This window comes from Mesoplodon densirostris, chromosome 4, assembly GCF_025265405.1.
Source record: "Mesoplodon densirostris isolate mMesDen1 chromosome 4, mMesDen1 primary haplotype, whole genome shotgun sequence".
Classification (NCBI taxonomy): Eukaryota; Metazoa; Chordata; class Mammalia; order Artiodactyla; family Ziphiidae; genus Mesoplodon; species Mesoplodon densirostris.
Window position 1 is genome coordinate 35,123,002 of NC_082664.1, and position 20,913 is coordinate 35,143,914.

General features: G+C 42.2%; 1 protein-coding gene across 5 annotated transcripts in view; it reads right to left on the bottom strand.

Annotated features, from left to right (window-relative positions):
* The window catches only part of RAD51B (RAD51 paralog B), a 657,748-nt gene that overhangs the window by 93,660 nt on the left and 543,175 nt on the right, over positions 1–20,913 (bottom strand). For all 5 annotated transcript variants that reach the window (XM_060098040.1, XM_060098036.1, XM_060098037.1 and 2 more), the window contains exon 9: positions 7,996–8,099. In XM_060098040.1, coding sequence (XP_059954023.1) covers positions 7,996–8,099 — 104 coding nt within the window. The remainder of the gene's footprint in view (positions 1–7,995; positions 8,100–20,913) is intronic.

Here is a 20,913-nt window from a genome sequence, read left to right on the forward strand (position 1 = left end):
AGTAATTTGACTGGGTTGGGGACTTTTTTGCCCAGAGTTTTCCTACTAAAAGTCAGCAAAGTGAAAATAGCAACAGATTAGAAGTTGGGAGAATTTAATTCCAGTTCCATTTCTACTGCGTAGTAGTTGTGTGACCCTGAATAAGTCACCCCTAATTGCTCACCCCCTGTGAAGGGACTAGAAAAGAATGTGGGTCTGAGGACCACCCCTGTGAGAACCACTGGAAGTGCTTACCCTCCCTGAGTGGTCACTGGGGGCGGGGCCTGGGAATCTTCATTGTTAACAAACACCTGGGATTCTTAAATTCACTGTAGTTGACAATCACTGGCTAAGATGATCCCTAGAGGGCATCTCAGGTGGGACACTGTCATATTCTAAATGCTTTCGTTCTAGTGAAAGCGCTGGTTCATTTGTAAATCAGTTTGTAGTTTATGTAGATATTGAATCTTTCTCTCGCCTTTGCTTTTCCTAACCAAAGATGTTGCCTCGTTTCCTTCTCACTCATAGCTAACCAACCAAGGCTAAAATACAACATCCTGTCCAAACTTCATTTTCAAATGAGCCAAATAAATGTCAGCATCCTTGATTTCCAGGTCACTGCCTTGTCCAAGAGATCTTGTAGCTGTTTCCTATGTTGTTCCTATGTTTCCTTTGTCCCTAGCCTGACAATGAGGTCTTCAGTTTGGCTCCAAAGCCCTGCGTCTCTTCTACTTACTACAACGGCTGAGATTTCTCTAGAAATCTCTCGTTCACCTATTTGTCCTGGTTTACTTAGCAAGTTAGAACTGAGAGGGTCACTGAATAAGAAGATTTGGTACCAGACAGTGTGTAAAAATAAAACTATTCAGAGCTGGAGGAGAATGAGGGAGGTGACAAAATACCTGTGAAATGAGTGGCTCATCACAGGGGAAGTCACCTAAACACTCAGTGACTGGACCACCCATCCAGCCCCTGGCAGTCAGAGACTGTGATCCTCAAAGAGAGAAATGAAGACATGTACTAAGTCTTCCATAAAGACAAATGTATTCAATTTACAGCAGTATTCTTTATTAACAGACAGATCCTTTCTACTTTTTGGTGTTAAATTACCTTTTCCTTTTTGAAATGGTGGTAACAATTAATTTTGCAACTCTAATTGATTAAAAAAAAAAGACACTTAAAACTATGGTGGTTCCCCAACCCTTGCTTTGGTTTGATTTTTATTTTTTATTGACCTCACATGGCTCAAAAATCTCCTAGGAACATGGGCTCTCTCTCTCAGTAGAGGTACGTGGTCTATCACAGCCAAAACATCTGAAAGGGGCACCCCCATCAGAAGCATGGGGGCAGTTGTACCCCTGCATTTTTAACTGTCAATTTCCAATGGAACCTCTTCAAGGGAAAGTTTTCTCTACTTGACCCCATTCAGAAGTAGTGATTTTTGGAGCACACTGACTTTTTTCAAAGGGAGCCCCATGGAGTTTGGGTTTTTTGATTTTTTTTGGTAAGTGGTGGGAAAGATATTGATATTTTTTTTTCGAACGTGGAGATAGAAACAGGAAGTGTGCACTTAGGTACATGAGTTACCCTTTCTCCGTCAGAGCCTGTCTTTCTGCTCTGTAAGTCTTAGTTCACTGTATTCATTTGCTGTTACTGCATACTTTCAGGTGGAATTTCCTTACATTTTAATACACTTACCTGGTGACCTGAAAAAAGAATCCCTTTAGAAATCTGCCTTTTGGGTTCCCCTTTTATACATTCTCCCAGTCTCTCAATACCTGTTAGGGCACTTCTGATAGAAGAGTGTAGGCTGCAGGTTAGATTTCACACTTGAGCAGCTCCGAAAAGGGAGGGAACATTTATACCCAAGGCAATGTACTTGGCTGGGATTCTCTGTTCCCTTTGCTATTTCTGCAGATATTTATGCTTAAAAAGAAATTTCTCCCACCCTGGCAGCACAGCCAAACTTCTCCTCTGGCTGGATCAAGTCACCATGAAAAAAAAAGTCTCTTTGCCTAAGACAAGCAGATGAGCTGGGGCAGAAAACAAGGGAACAAACACGATGAATGCCCTGGAACCATTTTACAAAGGTAGAGGGGTACATCAAACTATGACTTACATCAGGTAAAAACATCATCTCCAAGGTCTGTCTTTGTTTCGGTGAATATGGGTATATGTTTGACATTCCTGTCCCAAACCTACCCTTCAGCTTCTTTGGGAGAAAAGATTTATCATCTTTTCTTTAGTTATTCAGTCCTTCATTAAGCCTTTCCAACCACAAAGAGGAGAACTTAAGACCTGTGGAAGATAGCAGCAAAGATTTCTTATCCTTCCCCTTGGCCAAAGTCCCCAGTCTGTGTTCCCTGAAAGCAGCTGCAGAACCCCTCCCTCGGTCTGTGTTTAGGCCTCTGGCTTGCTTACACAAAGGAATTCCAACTAGGATTTCAAGGGAAGCCTGGTTCCTACTCTCTCACAGCTCCCAGCAGGCTGGTTCTACCAAAAGATATTCCTATATTCAATATTCTTAAAGTATTTCTATAGAAGTATCTGCTTGAATTACAAGGTTTGATGCTAACCTTTTAAAATGACAATTACTAATACTTTAAAGGAACTCTGACACTGCAAAACTCAAATCCTATGGGGAAGGGTGATTCTAAATAAGCAGTATGTCCTTCCTCAAGACTGGGTTCACGTATGGATGCAAGGAGTTTGTTTCTGCTTTCTTTTTCATTTTCAAAAGACACGCATTGAATGTGTAAGTGTCAAGCATTTGCCTTGCCTCTGAGGGTACACAGCTAAGATTCAGTCACAGCCTTCAAGGGGCTCACGATTCAGGTTTCACAAATGCAAGACTAGAGACAGGTACTAGATTTAACCGTGGGCAAGACTGAAGGAAGAGGGGCTGATTAGGGCTGCAGTATTACAGACCCAAACACCATCACAATAGTCACGGTGATGGTATTTGAGTCTTTTAATACACAAAATGGACACTGAGCAAAGAATTACATCACCAGAAACGAAACGCTATATACTTCCAAGATGCAAAACAACCTGGGACTTCGGGAAAAGCCTGAGAATTCAAGTAAGAATCAAGACTTTGAGTAACAGCATTGGTCTTGTCAACAATATACTGGGTACTTCAGACTCTTCCCTCCAGTGTTCTGTAATTTCAGGGTACCTTCTAAGTAGAAGATGAAAATATTATTATAAAGTCCATTTAAATAAACCTCCTATACGAAAAAGTCACCTCTTTCCAATTTGTTGAAATAAGAGAGTCATAATATTTATTTCATCAAGGGGGTGTGAAGTTTAGCTGGGATTAATTTACTTCTTTACTCCTTCCAGGGCACTTAAAAATTTATATAATCCCATATGTGGTTTGTACAAACAGACTTCATGAGGATCTGATGAGAAATAGTATGAATATTTCATCAAGTTTTTTTCATCATCCTTTCAAGTATAACCACCCTCACTCTCACTTTTCCAGTCCCTCGTTACAAGGCACCTGGTTACTGTGAGAGCTGCCCAAGGGGGTCCTCAGCCAGTCCACCCTGCAACGCTGCTGCCGCATGCATCCCCACAGAACCTTCCTTTGCTGTAGCACCCATCCCCTCCTCTACGCTCACTGGATGCTTGACGCTGGTACAGCATGTACTCTTCACATGTTTATCTATTTCCCCAGGTACACAGTGAACAACTACAGGACGTCAACTTGTACTTTGAATCTCTAGCATCTTACATAGTAAATGGCAGAGAAGAGCTGATTAAATAAACGTTTGTCAAATGAATGCATACACAAACCCTCTTCTCTTGTTAGGAGGCAAACCCCAGCCTGTGTCTTCTGAACATGCGACTTGCCCTCCTGTTTCTCTTCTTCTGCCGTTCATCCTCACCCCCACATCTTCCCTGTCCTTTCTCACTCACCTAGTTTGATCTATTTAAGGCAAGAGGTTTTCAACCTTGGTTGCACAGTAGAATCACTCGGGGGAGCTTTATAAATAAAATGAACACTGACGTCTGGCCCCACCAGCAGAGATTTGGATTTACTTGGTTGGGGTGCGGCCCTGGCGTTGGTATTTTGTAAATGCCCCTGTGGTGAGTGGGAAGTGCAGCCAGGCTTGAGAAACTATGAGTTAAAGTGATACTTGGGGCTTCCCTGGTGGCTCAGTGGTTAAGAACCCGCCTGCCAATGCAGGGGACACGGGTTCGAGCCCTGGTCTGGAAAGATCCCACATGCCACAGAACAACTAAGCCCGTGCGCCACAACTACTGAGCCTGCGCTCTAGAGCCCGCGAGCCACAACTACTGAGTCTGCATGCAACAACTACTGAAGCCCGTGTGCCTAGAGCCCGTACTCTGCAACAAGAGAAGCCACCGCAATGAGAAGCCCTCACAGTGCAACAAAGAGTGGCCGCCGCTTGTCGCAACTAGAGAAAACCCGTGCACAGCAACGAAGACTCAATGCAGCCACAAATAAATTTATTTTAAATAAATAAATAAATAAGTGATACTCAAGTCCCACTTTCTCCTGAAAAGATGAATGTGCCTCTGATGAGTTTACCTTCCTCTGGCTTCAACGCAGTTACTGTTTTAAACACTTATTAGATCACAAATCAAACACTGCCTGTAACGGTATCTCAGTATGAGTTTGCTCTTTGACTCACACACTGCATTTTGGTTCACCTCCCGTACCAGACCAGAAGAACCCTGAAGGCAGGAACTGTGCCTTCTACTTCTTTGCATCCCCACGCCATGCACGTGGTGGACCAAAACATACTTTTGATCATTAAAACCAAAAACAAAACCAAAAAAACTGAAAACAAAACAAAACCAAACAACCCAGAATACCTAGTAGAGGCCATTTCAATTCTACTCTAAGGATATGTCTTTGGTAAGAATAAAAATGCTGCAAAAAGGGTGGGGCAGGATTGAAGCAGAGGAAGGAAAGAGTAAATAAAAGTCAAATGGAAAAAAAAGCTAAATTAGTCCAAAAGAAAATGTTTCCCAGCTTCTTAAGAGGGTTTTTTTGCAATCCCGAAGCAGAATAAACAAGAGAATTAACTTGGCTAGTGCCCTGATAAGGAGATTTCTTTCTTGGTTATATAATTTTACAAAGTTTCCAGGGTGTAAAGAAAATAATCACCCAGGGAGGACTCCTTACCTTGGACTATACAATTCAGCTCTCTGGTTAATCGGCTCGAAGATCTGCTCAGCTTGACCTGACCCCCTTCCAGCCCTGTGGTCTCAGACTAAGCCTCACATGCAAAAACCCTGTTGTAGAGCTCAGTGTCATAGAAAGGGGATAAAACATAATCCTTATTCCATAACCTTGATCTTTTGGTGTAGTGGCCTCCGCCTGTGCATGAGAAAAAAAAAGCTATCCTGGTATCTTCCCCAAGTGGCTGGTGTTCCATGGGTCTGCCCACCCTAGAATGATCTAGGCAAACTCTCCTACTAAATTGTGTTAAAAGGAAATATTTGGTGCAATTACCTTAAAGGGTACCTTTAAAGTCTTGTTCTGTGCACATATCCCAGAAAAGGTTTATCTTCATATGGATTTTCTACTTGATCATGAAGTAAGACCACAGGAAGGACTCACTGAATCATTAGGTACACCCTCTGCTAAGTCGAGATAAGGTCATCAGATAGAGATGTGTTTTCTATATCAGGGGTCCCAAACCCCTGGGCCACAGACTGGTACTCGTCCGCAGCCTGTTAGGAACAGGGCCGCACAGCAGGAGGTGAGTGGCGGGCAAGCGAGCAAAGCTTCATCTGCCGCTCCCCATTGCTCCCCATCGCTTGCATTACTACCCGATGCATCCTCCACCTCACCCCCAGTCCGTGGAAAGACTGTGTTCCAAGAAACTGGTCCCTGGTGCCAAAAAGTTCGGGGACCGCTGTTATATATCAACATTTATCCTAGTTGTTGAGCCACAAATTTAACAACTGGGCCCAAAAGGCATGTACATTTCTATAGATTAATGAAATGTTTGTTCTTTTGCCTGGGGTGGCCATTTTAACACTGGTCAGATTTTACTTTAATTTCTAATTATTGTTTGAAAACATGATTCAAAGACATTTAACTCTGCTCTTGATTGATTAGTAATGATAGTAACAAGCTGTCCTTTGTAGATTAAGATAACACTGCTGACCCACCTAATAGGATATGAGTTGATAGACTGTCACTGATCTATCCATGCTTTGCTCCCTGTTCTTCTTGTGTCTAGTGGTCTGTATTTGACCTTATGAGCCAAGAACCAAGAGCCACCAAAATCCTCCAGTCACCAAAGGTACACAAAATAATAGCATGTGTCCTACCAGCTACTTCTTGTTGACACTGACAAAATGGAAATGACTGGTTAATTTACTAAAGCAAAAGGAAAAGAAAAATGTGGCTATTTTTATTTACTAATAAATGCTAACTAGAGTTAGTAAAACTAGGATCTGGGAACCTGGAATCCGTGGTACCATAGGTAATAAACTGAATCATCAAATCAGTGTGTACCGTCTAAAATCAAAAACAGAGATAAACTACAAGTTTTCAAGGCATAGGGTTAAGGATCCATGAAAATGAATGAATTCACAAGGAATTTTGCTTCCTCAAATTAGAGTTTAGGTAGTAGTGCTTGACAGTCCTTAATGATACCCCTGATAGCTGCAAACAGGATTTATTTAACACGATTTATAACCTAAGGTACAAGCTAAAGGTCATTAGGTTCTACAGGAACATTTTTGAATGTGTTCCACTGAAAGAGAGGTGATGGATTTAGAACCCAGGACACTTAAATCATCAGGGAAAAGGTATCACTGAGGTAATGAGCACGCCAGGGCCTGAAAACTCAAGAATGTTCCGCCAAAGTGAAAACAAGCAGCTCTATCTTCTCAGAACATGGCTGACTCAATCATCAAGTTGGAATGTTATTTACACAGTCCCAAGCAAACTAAGAAGAATCCTCTGGTCTGTAACCAAGGGCACTCAGAAAGTTATGTCTGCAACAAGCAAAGTTTTTGATGATTCCTGATTCCTTGAAAAAGAGCCAGTTTACTTAATGCAGGTAAATGTTAACAACTCCCTTCCTACCACCTTCCCCAGAAAGGACCACCAGCATGATATTTCATGTCTCTTTAATTAATAACTTGGATTTGTTATATATTTAGCAAGATGGGCAAGTCTGGCTTCTGAATTCTGCCCCATCTAACAAATCAGAATAATCACCCTGTCTTCTTCTTCCTCCCACTTGCAGGAGAGGTTGTGATGGAACCTGGTCCACACAGCAGGATAAAGTTGAGGTTAGACCTCAGGAAAAACAAACTTCCTAATTACGAAACATTATACCAAAGGGGTCACACCGTGGTGTTCCTTTCTTTGGAGTGGGAGGGGAGATCAAGAAAGATGTAGAATGTAACCTTTCCAGATGGAAGGGGGGAATTCTCACTTGAGTCTAGGATAGACAACATAAAGAGACAGCTCTGAGTCTCATTATCCTTTTGATAATCTCTGGCATCATTCAGTACTTTAATCTACTGGTTTATAAGTTAATGCAAAAGTGCCCAGGATCTGGGAAGAGTTTATCCACTTAGCAGGGTCTGTGTGGCCTAATTATTTCAAAACATACTAACCTCAAGAGAAGGCACCATCATTATTTAATTTGTACCCAAATTATCTAGCCCTCAACAAATATCAGCTAAGAGAAATTATCGTTCATTCACCCTTTAGAGGTAGAGAGTTTGAGATCCCTAGGGGTGTGGACCTTGGTCACTTACAAGCTATTGGCAAACATCGGGGGCAAGCTAACTCTCTGTTTTTGTATTTTTTTCCCTGTGGGTGACTTGTCTCCCCACTTTATTAGAACTGGTATTGAGGTAGGCAGGGAGGCTGGTTTCCTTACCCATCCTCTGACAGTGTTGGCCCAGGACAGACAGCATGGCCAATGCTTTCAGAAGATGAACACTCAGATTGCCAGTATATCTTGTTCCCTGACCTTGACAGTCAGAGAACATTGTCAAAGCACTCACCTGTCTTCTCTCTGAACCAAGGTACTGGAGAATCAGCCGGGTGTTCACACTGTGACTCCAGGTGTTTCCTAGTGCAGCTGTCACACAGCTGGATCCAGAAATGCCTGAAACGAAACAGGGCAAAACCATGATTATGGACACCCTATCTTGTCATGGTGTTTCACATAAACAAAAGTCCAGTCACTGCTCATTGCTCAGAGTACTCGGGAGCCCAGGTCGTTACCACAAAAGTTGATGAAGGAGAAAAGGAAGAAAGGGTGGTGGTTAAGGAATATGAGACTAAAAGAAAAGCCAGCATGGGTTTCCTTCAGCCTCAATGAAAGTAACCACCACTGGGCTCAGAGATAACCGAGTTATATATCAATAAGAGGTTGCACTGCAAGGAACCTTGGAGCCATTGCTAATAATAAATCAAGCCACTCAACATCCATGGCAGAAAAGCATAACCCTACTACATAGAATAAGAGCCAGTTATGAAACAGTCTTAGTTTAACAGAGTTGTTAAGACTTTCTCAGCTTGATAAGAGTCTTAATTCAATTTTCCTTATCAATATGGAAATGGTGGCATATGTATATAAAATTCCTATGCCTTTCCAACCGCGGAACGTACACGCACCCAGAAGAGGAATCTGGAAGATCTCACCATTTCATATCTAATCTGTATTAGACATTCTTATCCCAAGAGAAACATTCTTTTACTTTCTAAGACTTTCCTATAAGGGGGAGGATCTGAAGTAAACTTTATCCGAGTTTCTAGTCTATACCAAGTTGTTCTTCAGCTACTCTCTGACATCTCCAGAGCTTCACTGATCTCTCTTGACATCACCAGGAGGAACCCATTCCTGCACTCCTCCTGTTCTTCTGCGTTAGAGGCAGCCTCGCAAGACCCACCACTTAGAAGCCAGCCTCCACTATCCTATGTAGCACATCCTGAGGTCTCCTCCAAACTCCTGTGCTCGCTTTGGCCCTGGGCCATGAGATGAGTCTTAGCCTAAGGGGGCATAGTGGGATTTGTAGTTTGCCTTGTATCCTCAAGACACCATCTCTTTCCAATGAGGAGACCAAGTACCAAAAGGCTGAAGTCCACTGAATCAGCTAAACCAAAATGAGGGCTTGAGTTTCTCATTTGTTGCCTGCTCAGGGCATCATCTGATATTCAACCCTCTGTGTGGAATAGGAATTCCTCTTTTCTGGGTCAGCATCTTTCAGGGTGGCCTCCCAGCTCTGCATGGTCTTAAGCTCCTGGGATCAAATAGAGCAGCAGATGAATGGAATTCAGTGGTTCTAGGCTGGAGGTGATTCTGTGGGTCATGTCCAGGTGGGAGTGCTATGGCGTCTAGAGGGTAGAGGCCAGGGATGCTGCTAAACATCCTACGAGGCACAGGCCAGTCCACACAACAAAGAATTATTCAGGCCCAGACAACATACTGCCAATGGTGAGAACCCATGGGATAGCAAAAAACAACCATATGTTTTCTCTGGTTCAAGCAGGTATGGGAACGAACTGGATGGCATCAACATCCAGGGGCTCAACAAACCCGGGGATTTCAGAGTGAGGGAGAATTTAGCAAAGGAAAGAATAAAATGTAGGGTGACCTTGGCTCATCATGCACACAATTCAAAACACACAAGAATTAATTTGAAAACATATAATCTAGACTGTGCTGATCTGATCACACTGCTCCCCTAAAATCCTTCCACAGTCCTTGTGCCTGAGGATAAAATACTAACTTCTGAACTAGGTGTTCTGAATGCTTTGTCATCTGAATCTGCATCTCTCATTGGCCCCATTTCTCGCAATGGATGGTCCCGTAACCTCCTGACTTCTCTGTCCCCATCCTCCTTGACCTGATAAAGCTTCCCCCTCTTCCGGCATCCAATGTACTGGCTTCTTCTGCTTCTCCTTGTATCAACTATGTTGAGGATTCCTTTTCCTTCTCCGCTTTTCTTCTCCCTCTCCCCTTAGTTGTGGGTGGACCTCAGGGAGCTGGCCATAGCCAATTTTTTCCCTAACACGCACCTGCCTTCAGTGGCTGGGAAGGTAATGTACATTAATAAAGAGGCCAGGTGTCTGCATTTTAACACGTAGAAGGTCTTCCCTACCACAAACAGATGTACTCTCTTCCATTTTTCTTGAAATACATGACCCTCTCAGTCTGTCTTTCATTTCCCCCTTTTTGATAGAGACACCTAACAGAAAAGTATTTTCTGCTTTAAGAAAACCAACACTGCAAGGGCAGTGACCACTGATGTTCCTTTTTCTTGCATTTTTACCAAACAGCTTTGTCGAGATAATTCACATGTTGTACAATCCAGCCATTTAAAGTGTACAGTTCAATGGTTTTTACTATATTCAGAGTTGATCAACCATCACTACAATCAACTCTGGAACATTTCATCACCCCCCAAGAAACTCCATATCCCTTAGCCATAAGCCTCCAGCCCCCTCTTTCCTGCCCTGCAGCCCTAGGCAATCATTAATCCACTTTTTGTCCAAATATTAAGTGTTAGGAGATGACGGGGAGTAGTGGAGACTGTGGTGAATTAGACAATTCACCCACGATCTCAAGGGGACAGCCCCTGTTCAGTTCCAGCTGTCGTCGTCACATGGCAGTATGAGTTCACGGTTAGCCACATCTTTTGATCTTTTAATTTTTAAAATCAACACTTTAAGTACAATCTTCTGATTGGAAAATGTTGACTTATTTAAAAAAAATTTAAAAACACATAAATAAACATGCTGATGAGCCATGTATGACTCATTCTCACCAAGCTTGCAATGTCTGCTCCATATGGCATGTCCTCACTGTTGACAAGGATGACACCCCCAGGTGGATGATTTCTAAGCCTTTGTCTCAACCTCCCACTTAACCTCAGCACCTGTCCCCCATTTTCAACCACGAGATCTTCCTGCCTGACATAATGAATTTGGGCACCATAAACTCAGTATCTTCAAATTGAGCTCATCCCTTCCTGTATAAACTTACTCCTCCTTCTTTGGCCTTCCAGTTAATCTGGCTTGAAACCTCAGTTCCATTTAAAAGTTTCTCCCTCTCCTGTGCTTCTCAATTCCAAGAAACTGTGAAGACGGATTGATTTCACTGTCAAGTCTCACTTACGTCCATTCATCCCACCCCAACCTAGATCAGACCCACGTTAGCTTTCCCCTGGGGATGGCTGCTGTCACTTTCTCGCTGCTCTCCATGCTCCTGTCAGTTTCTCCCTACGAAAGCATCCTCTCTTCTACTGCCCGACTGACCTCCCCAAGCACACATCTAAGAGTGCTGCCCTGTCACTTATGATCAGCACGCTCAAAAACTTTTGGCGGCTCCCAAGTGCCTTTAAAGAGTTCTAAATTCCTAAGATTGGCATTCTTGCAGCTGTGCTCGACCTGCCTCTCCACACCTCTTCCCTCCCTCCCACTTCATAAAGACTCTGCTCCAAGTTAATCACTCCTTCCTCGTGCTGCCTCCACACCTGAATGCCTCTATGCCCATGCAGTCTTCAATACCACTTCTGACACGCCACCTCCCTGATCATCACAGAAATAATGGCTTCCTCCTCCAAACGCCCATAATACTCAGTTCACTCTCTCACATTACTGCCATTTTTTTAATCCTGTGGTATATTACTTGCGTGCTTTTCTGACCACCCCCAATGTATATTTTAAGAGGGCCAAATCCATGTCTGATTTATGGTTGTATGCCTGAATCACGAAGTCTGAGACCCAGAGGATCCTTCATAAATAGTGGTTAAATAGTCAATGAGTTATTCTTACTAAACTTTGAACCATGGTATGTATTTGTTTTAGCAGCAGATTTACATTCTTAATTCTACCTTGCTTAAGCCAAAATTAATAGATTTACATTTTTCAAGCAAACTCTAGAAACTTGTTGCTTCGATGCCCACTAAGTGATAGCATGAAGTGAGCCTGAGTTTGAAAGTTTGCCAAGAAAGAGCTACATGTGAATAATTAGGAGTTGCTAATTAGTTAAGCACTCAAAAAAAATTTGTGGTGATACGACTGTAGGTGCACTTCCCAGGCCTAGAAGATGTTTATAGGGGTCAGAGCCACAATTGACCAATAGTGGCTATTTAAAGAATTCCATGTGCCTAAACCAATGAAAACAGTATTTTTAAAAAGTACCCACATGCTTGGCTGCTTGTCAGACAGGTAAGCTGGGGTTCTTAACCAAGGGCCATGAGTGAAAATAACCAGGGAAAAGTTTTCAATGGAAACCTTAAGTGGGCAAGCTTGAGGAGATATATCTTCAGGAGTGCTTACAAACGTTAAGCCACCACCAGAGCAATAACAGCAGGGCCTTGAAAGTTAAATGATAAGGAAAAACACTATTTTTAAAGTGCTATAAGCTAGGCACTAGGTAAGCCCTTTAAATAAGGAGGGCTTACATCTTATTTGAGCTTCATATCTTAGGTACATCTTTTCTGATCCTCACAACCACCCTATGAGGTAGGGGGTATCATCATCCCTATTGACAGACCAAGGCTATAAGAGATTAAGTAATTCTCCCAAGGTCACGTGGTTGGTTAATGATAGAGCGAGGATTCGAAACAAGGCTGAGTCTTTTTTTTTTTTGAAGTATAGTTGGTTTACAATGTTGTGTTAGTTTCAGGTGTACAGCAAGTGATTCAGTTATATATGTGTGTATGTGTGTGTGTGTGTGTGTGTGTGTGTATTCGTTTTCAGATTCTTTTCCCTTATAGGTTATTACAAAATATTGAGTAGTGTTCCCTATGCTATACAGGTCCTTGTTGGTGATCTATTTTATACATAGTAGCATGTATATGACTGGGTTTTAACCACTACTCCAATTAGCCTTCTCCAGGCTCATTATGTCAAATAGCTGGCTACTCTGCCAACCCGGGGTGGGAGTGGGGAGGGGTGGGCGGCTGGGAAGGGCCTGAAGAGCCCAGAGGCCCATCTCTGGGAAGACACTGATAGAATTATGTTGTGAGCATCTTATCAACTCATCTGAACTCTGTGTGTCACTCAGGCTCTACACTCGGCTTCCTTTGTTCTGATATACAGTGATAACCCAGGGCCAGGGGTTTCCAGAAAGACGATGCATGCTCTGGCTTGGCAAGCTATTTAACCTCGCTCAACTGGCCCAGCCACTGGATTCATGCAAATCAGATGGCCTGAAACTGACCCCCTCTGGTTGGAGGCTTAAAAAAATCTGGGCAGGATTGAAAAATATTGTCACTTAATAGGGCTTTGAATATGGAAAAACAATTGAAGGGTGGTTATAGGTGGTGGGATGGCTTGAGAAAGGGAAGTGGGGAAGCTGTCAGTTACTATAAATTTGTAACTTTATTTTCAACTAGAAAACTCAGTGGTCCCTCATGCCTTTTGGCTTTTAAGCATTCCTATGTGAGGCTGGCATAAATGATCATTAATGTTGTTTATGGGAAATTTAAGGTAGAAGGAATCTGCTTACTGGCTTTTCAGGAAAGATGATTTCCTGCCCAATGACCTAATTGGTCAAGAAATAGATAAGTGAATCTTTTCTATGCTCATTTTAAGCAGAAGGAATAAAAATTGGGGCATTCTCTCCCTCTCTCCTTTTTGATGACTGTGATATTTAGATCTGCCAAGGCAGTATGAATTCATTGTACTGGAATTTGGTTGATTCCAATACAAATTTAAAAAATCAAGTAAGTGAACTGGGTTTTGAAAATATTTTCAGTATTGGGGATTTTTCATTGTCACAGGATTGAACTTGTAGAAATACCTGCTTAAGCCACAGAGAGAAAATCTAATTTATTTACACTGAAGTCAGGTCTCTCTAAAAAAGACAGGGGGAATATTCATACTCTGCTCTCTCAGAGACCCTTTTAGGTAAGTCAAAGCATGTTGTCTTTCTGTAATTGCTTACCCATCTGTAAAATATGAATAATAATTCTTGCCTCCAGGCAACCAAAGGTTTGGTGACCCTTAGATGAAGATACTTGATATGTATGAATGACAGGAACAATGATGATCAAACACTGAAGATGAAATTCTAGGGAGAAAAAAAGTTTAATCATCACCTTCTACATTTTTTTATGCTTCTAGTAATGAGGCAGGCTAGTAAAGCTCAGGAATGAAGTGGTTAAAACAACAAGATTTGGATTCTGGAATATGTTTCATGACTACTATCTTTAGATCCAATTCCCTACTCCTTTGGAGTGGGAGTTGGTTATGAAGACAAATTTCTTACAAGGCAAGAAGCTCTCTCTCTGCTCTGTACACAGGGCGTAGTTCTTGTGCAATCAGACTGGAGGAGGATAATCAGGTTGCTATGTAGCCTTGATTTCCAAAAAGGTAATGGGCCTCTGGTACCAACCAGTGTCAGTATTCAGAAGGGGGCTGTTGGGGAGCTTTCAGTGAGGAAGCTCCTTCTCTGAAATCATTTCAATTTATGACTCCTGTGCTAATAAGCATTTCTGGGAGGTCAAATTGAATCTCCAGTACATAACATAAAAGTGTGCCCTGCAGCAAAAGGGTCCACTTTAAAAGACTAGACTTTTCCATGTTAAAAAAAAAAAAAAAAAAGTGTAAACAAAGCAGTGATTCCAGAATAGGAACAGAGGGGAAGGAGAAGTTCATGGCTTAAGCGGGCTAGATATTCTGGACGTTCAGTCCCTCCTGCCCCTTTAGATGAAAGACAACATATTGAGACTAGAAAGAGGAAATTTTAAAAAATGAATTAAAATACTTACAAATGATTTCAGTACTGAAATAAGTTCGGGGAAAGGGATGGTATGTTACCACTGGAGTTGACATTCTCCTTCTGACCTCTCATCCTCACACCCTGAAGCGTGTTCTATACAATGCATGATAGCATATGGCCGGCTGCTGGATGGAAGACAGGACCCTGGAGCTCTATCTCTGACTTCGCTGTGGGCTTTTAATGAGACCAGGTGGGAGAAGAGAGTGATGTAACAAAGAACATCAGAGCAGGCCTTGGTAACGACCAGTTACTTCGGTTCTCTGAGCCTGAGTTTCCTCATCCATGACCAGAAGGGGTTGTTCAAAATTATCTCAAAAGTTCCTGCCTTTTCTAAAAACTTTGAATCTATGGTATTTTAATGATAAGAAATTAGTTCCTCATTCTGGACCTCACTTTTTCCAGGAAGTTTGAGAATGCTCTATTCCACGTGCTGTCTTTGAATGTCTGTGCCCTTACCCAGCACCCATTTAAGCCTGAAGAGAGTGCAGACGTGGGGTCCTTTTCCTAAGAGCAGATTTCTCTCTAAGCTAGGGATTTTCTTAGCCAATCCTACCCCCTAAAACCTTTTGATGGGTAAACATGTGTTGGCCAGTGGCCAAGTCCCAGCAAACACAACTTCATAAGAACAAAGCTTAAAGATGGGAGTCTGAGGGAAAGAGTAGGGATTAGAAAGGGATTATCATTCATTAAATTCAGTTTCTCCTGTTTAAAACCAGGCCCATGGAAGTTGCTGAGCTTCAGCATACCGTTTTTTTTGGTTGTTGTTGGGTCATTCATTTGAACTGAGGAAGTGACTGAGAATCTTGTTTAGCCCCAATAGAAAGATGAAGTAGGGAAATACTTATGTCTGCTTTTTCCCTAGTTTCTCAAGGTAGCCTAAGTTACTTCTGGTGGTGGATCATCAGCTCTCTTTCTATTTGATGTGGAAAGCCAGAATTTCAGCGACCCACATTGAACAGGCTGACAATCAAAAGGGAGGAAGACTGCCAAGGAGAGGGTATTCGAGAATAAGGATTCAAGATGACCTACAAGCTCCATGAGGCCACAGAGCAAAGGTATCATATAAAAGTGATTGAGACAGGCTCAGACATCTATCCACCAGCAAAATTAATTTCCTTGGGGGCCTGTGCTTCACTAACTGAACCTGTGAAACAGCTGTATTGAGCATGTACTCCACTTCCTTGGGTCTTTAAAATTGACAATGGTCTGTAGGTCAAGTTCCTGCGGAAGTGATATTTCTGACCTAGCTCTATAAATAGAGCACTGGAAAAAACTCATCAGCTGCAAATGGCCCAGCAACCACACGCTATCTATTAAGTAAGTAACCACAATATCTGTGCTGCCATTTTAGATGAGAACAATATTTCTCTTGTTATTTATAATCTTCTGAGCCTTGAGATTCTCAAAATACTTTAAAGCTATTAGTCTTCTTTTAGAATTACAAATAAATGATCTGAGGCATAAAACCACACAATAACTGCCTCAACAGTATCTGTCCACTGAGGAAGGCCTTCGGCCTGAGTAAAGAACAAGGCTGCTTCACTGTGGGAAAGCACAAGATTTCATTCCCAATGTCTCTTGGCTACAGGTGAAAGAGGTGATTGCAGTCCAGTCTTTCCTTGCACAGCACATGCAGGCTTGGTCCAAGTTTCAATAAAACTCATTACTGAGGAAGGTGAGAAATGTGAAGAAGGCAGGAAAAGGTGGGGTGATCAGAATCTTTGGAATGCAAGAGTTAGAGATGGAGTAATCCTCCACAGCAGAAGGTCGAAATAGAGTTAAGCTCATCACTAGGATAAAGACTGGTTATGCATCAGCATAAACAACTCAAACAACTCCACTGTTTTTTGTGTGGGGAGAAAATACTTTAAGTTTCCCATAGTCTCAGAGTGGACATGTAGGTTATCATCCAACCAGGACGCTTTTGAAAATGAAGCAGGGACATTTTAATAAGTATATTGGGATAACAAAGATAAATTGGGACTGTTCTGGGCAAGCCAAGATGTATGGTCACCCTACAGAGATATCTTGCAGGAAATGTCCAGAAATCGGGATGAGGATGCTCACCTTACAAGAAACTGATCATTCCAGAACCCATCTCATTTACCAACCAAAAGTTCTCTAGGGGCTACTGCGTAGGACTTCTTGGCTATGTTAGCAGTGACAATCGTGAAGGTCCTTAAAGACAGCTAGGAAAACATAGGTTTGAGTACAACAGAACTGGGGTGTCTGAATAGAAAGAAGCAATCTCCCCCTACCCAGCTCAGCTTCCAACATTGCCCAGGAGGCCAGGCCCCTGAACCCTTTCTCCAATAACACAGCTTTCCTCCTGCTATCCTCCATTTAAGGAAAAAAAAAAAAAAAAAAAAAAAAAAAATCCTGAACAGTGGCCTGTAGCTAGGTCTCCTGACCCTTTGAAAAGAACTCTTTAATTAAAAATAAGTTCACTCACTAGAGAAAACACATACTATCCTTAAGTAAATGCTGGCAAAATAAAACAAAGAAAATAAAAACCCAAACATTTAAGAAAAGCTGAGGCATTTTCTTTTTAATTTAGGCTTCATTCAGTGTAAGCCAGGAAGATGCTTATGTGAAATGGGTTTTCTTCCACAACAATATGTCTTACCTGCTTGCTGATTAAATAAGTGAATTCCTAAAATCATGCCAATCAGCCATCTTGGTATGAGCTTTGCTTTTCTACTCTCATTGTAGAATCTGAGAATACCAGAGCTGGATTCTAGTAAGTCTTGTGTATTATATCTGGTCATCATCTCATTTTTTGACCATTTGATTTTTTTTTTTTTTAGGTGACTTTTTTTTCCTGGCTGAAGCAGAAGGAATACCGCCAACTTATCCTGATTTCAGATTGTTTATAGTCCTGGCTGCTGGGGAAAAAAATCACCCTCAGATGTGTGCATTGCCTTGGAGAAAGCTAGGAAGGGTAAAAAGTGGCTTTTTTTTCTTTTTTTTTGGCATTGGCATTTACATATTCTTTAAACTGTTTTTATTTGTTATTACCTTATTTATTTTGTTTGCTTTTAAAGTGGCATATCTTTTATCGGTCACTCTTCCTCGGGAAATTTAAACTACAGTGAAGTAATATTTGGTAGCTTTACATAGCCAAGGAATTAGTCTGGACAATGAATAAGCCAGGTGACAGCCCATTTGACTAAAGACAAGAGGGACACACTAACAGTCACAGGGTTTGCCATTGGAAAATCAGCTTCCAAGGCAAACCCAGGACCAGGAGACAGGCGCCTTTCCCAAGGCCTCGACTGATGCAGAATCCGGACCAGGTAAGTCTGCTTTTGCTTCAGGCTGACACTGGATCACTGACTCTTTACAAGTAATAAGGACAGAGGGGGAAAAGAAATGCTGTTGTTTATCGGGAAATATGTGCTTGAAAAACATTTCTGTGAAAACAGCAGTGGCTTAAAAAAAAGCATTAATGCAGAAAGACATTTCAACTAAATACAATGTCTAATCCTGGACTGGATCTGGATCAGGAAAAAAAAAAAACTGCCATGAAGGACATTATTAGGACACCTGGCAAAGTTTGAATATGGCTGGTATATTAGATAATGGTATTATATCAACATTAATTTCCTGGGTGAGATCATTATATTGTGGTTATGTCAGAGAAGTTCTTGTTCTTAGGAGATAAGTGCTGAAGTATTTGGAAATGAAGGGTCACGATGTTTAAACTTACTCTCAACTGGTTCAGCAAAGATAACAATAATAAATTAATATTATAAAAAATAAATTGACAACAATAATATGAGAGAGACCAAACAAATGTGGCAAAATGTTAACAATCTAGGGGAAGGGTATGTAGGAATTCACTGTACTTTCCTTGGAACTTTTCTGTAGGTTTGAACTCTTTTTCTACAAAAAAAAAAAAAAAAAAAAGAAAGAAAGAAAGAAAAAAAAATTAGTGTGAAAATACAGGTTGGCCAACCCTAAGAGATGACTTGGGCCAGTGATATAGAATCGGGACACAGGACTGGCTGGACAAAGAACTAGGGCATTGTTTCACACGTGTGTTTATGCATCAGAATCACCTAAACCAGGTAAACCTGTTTTAAAAATGCAGAATCCTTGTCCCCATACCAAACCTAATGAGTCAGGATCTCTGAGGGGCGATGCCCAGAAGTCTGCATTTTCAAAATGCTCTCTCCCAGATCATCTGTGTATATATATTAAAGTTTGAAAAAAAATCACATATTAGGCATTTGTTGTTTTGCTTGTAACTGTAGGCTTCTTTGCAGGTAATGGACGTCATGGATGCATCTGTATTAGAAAATCTCCACCTAGCATCTTGTGATGTAGATCTGCATCCTTTTCATCATGGAAGACATCATTCTGGTGAATGCCCTTTGGCCTATTTCCCAAGGGGGTAGAGAAGCGATGTAAATGATCTTTAGAAACGCTGTAATTCATCTGGTTAGAGTGGTTGTCAAAGGGGTCACCCAAAACCCTAATTCAGAAGGTGGAGGAGGGGCAGCTGACAGCCTGGGGCATGAAACAGGACAGGGCTAGTGATGGGGCCCAGGCGGGCAGAGACCCTCAGTAAGGTCCTCAGTCAGGCTCCTTGACCAGCATTTCTTCTAGACACCAAGCATAGCTCAGCTTTCACAGTTCAAGCTTCCCTTTGTTTCTTCAGTGAGAACAGGAACGGAAAGTAAAGAGAATGAAGTGGGACAGGAGACAGACTCCCTGAGGTGCTTTGAAAACTCCAGAGTATATAAGAGCATCCGATGAATCCAAGTTAAAGTGCATTAATAAATACTGCTTCCCTCAAACTTGCAACATTGGTGTAATCACTATTCCCATATCATAGACAAAGAAGTTACTTGACTATTGAAACCCACCTAGTCAGGGCAGAGCTGGGACCTGAGCCCAGGCATTCTAAGACTTCCTGCTGTCCCAGCTATCTCCCTTTTGGCATCCAGAGCACATCATCGTGGAGAATGCTTTTAATTATCACCTTGCCCAGAGTGCGAAGATTTACTGGTATGCTTTCCTCCGGCCCCATCTTAAGCACCCCTTTGGGAAGTAGAGTGATCACGATAGGAATCAGGGTATTTTCATGTGTGGAAGGGAATGGAATGCTGGCGTCACACATGTTTGTTGCCCCTGAAGGCTCTGAGGAGGGGGCGGGGGGACGTAGACTGTTGAATAGTTAGTGAGCCAATCCCAGCATCCTCAGCACCCTGAGTTTTCGACAAGAACCCAAAGGTTCTTTGGGTTTATTTCCCACACTGGTGAATTCAGCCTGGCTGCCGAGTTCCTTCAGTTCAGCCTGTGTTTCCCTGACATCTGGAGCTGGGCTTCCTGAGTCAAGGCTAGGACAGAAGCAGCTGCATTTCTCCTTTTTTGGGGTGTGTGTGCACACACGCACAGGCACACACGCGTGCGTGCATGAGGGCTATCCCCATGACCATCATGCCAACATAAGGCTCAAAATAAATTGGGGCCACAGAAGAAGGGAAAATCCCATTTGTGACAGTAATTCATAGTGGTCCCAGATCACAAGTTTTAAGGTCCGAACAATGTGCAGATGGCCAGGGTATGGGGGATCTTGGGCAATGGGGGTTGACCTTGCTTTAACTTCCTCAAGAGAGTGTCCCAATCCCTGGTGGCTAAGTCTTTCAGGCAGCAGCCTCATGGTGGGAGAGGGAACTGATGAACCAAATGTGCTGATGCTAACAGGGTTATTTTAATCGGAGGAACTGGTTTTGGTGGCAGCAGGCAGTCAGTCCACATCTTCAAAACAAGAGTTCTTAAGCAAAGCAACTTCCTTCTTCCTGGAAGGCCACTATTTATCTATAGGACAGAGCTACGGGTTCACTGAAAATGACCAGATTCAGCAAAGCGACCAAGACTATTGACTTGGTATAATCTGTCCCCCATCTCAGATGTCACCTGATGGAAGACATTACAGTAAAGAACTAGGAGGTAACATTTTGGGGATAATTGGTAATTTCTGGGCAGTACGATCGATACCTTACATACATGATCTCTATCAGGGAGACGCCATTATCACACCAATTTTCTAGGGAAGAAAGTTGAGCTACAGAGAAAGGTTACTCAGCAAGTGGCAGAGCAAGGATTTGAACCCAGCGGTCTGACTAGTCACTTCAGCCATTTAGAAAGTACTACAAGAATGACCAGTCATTTCTCT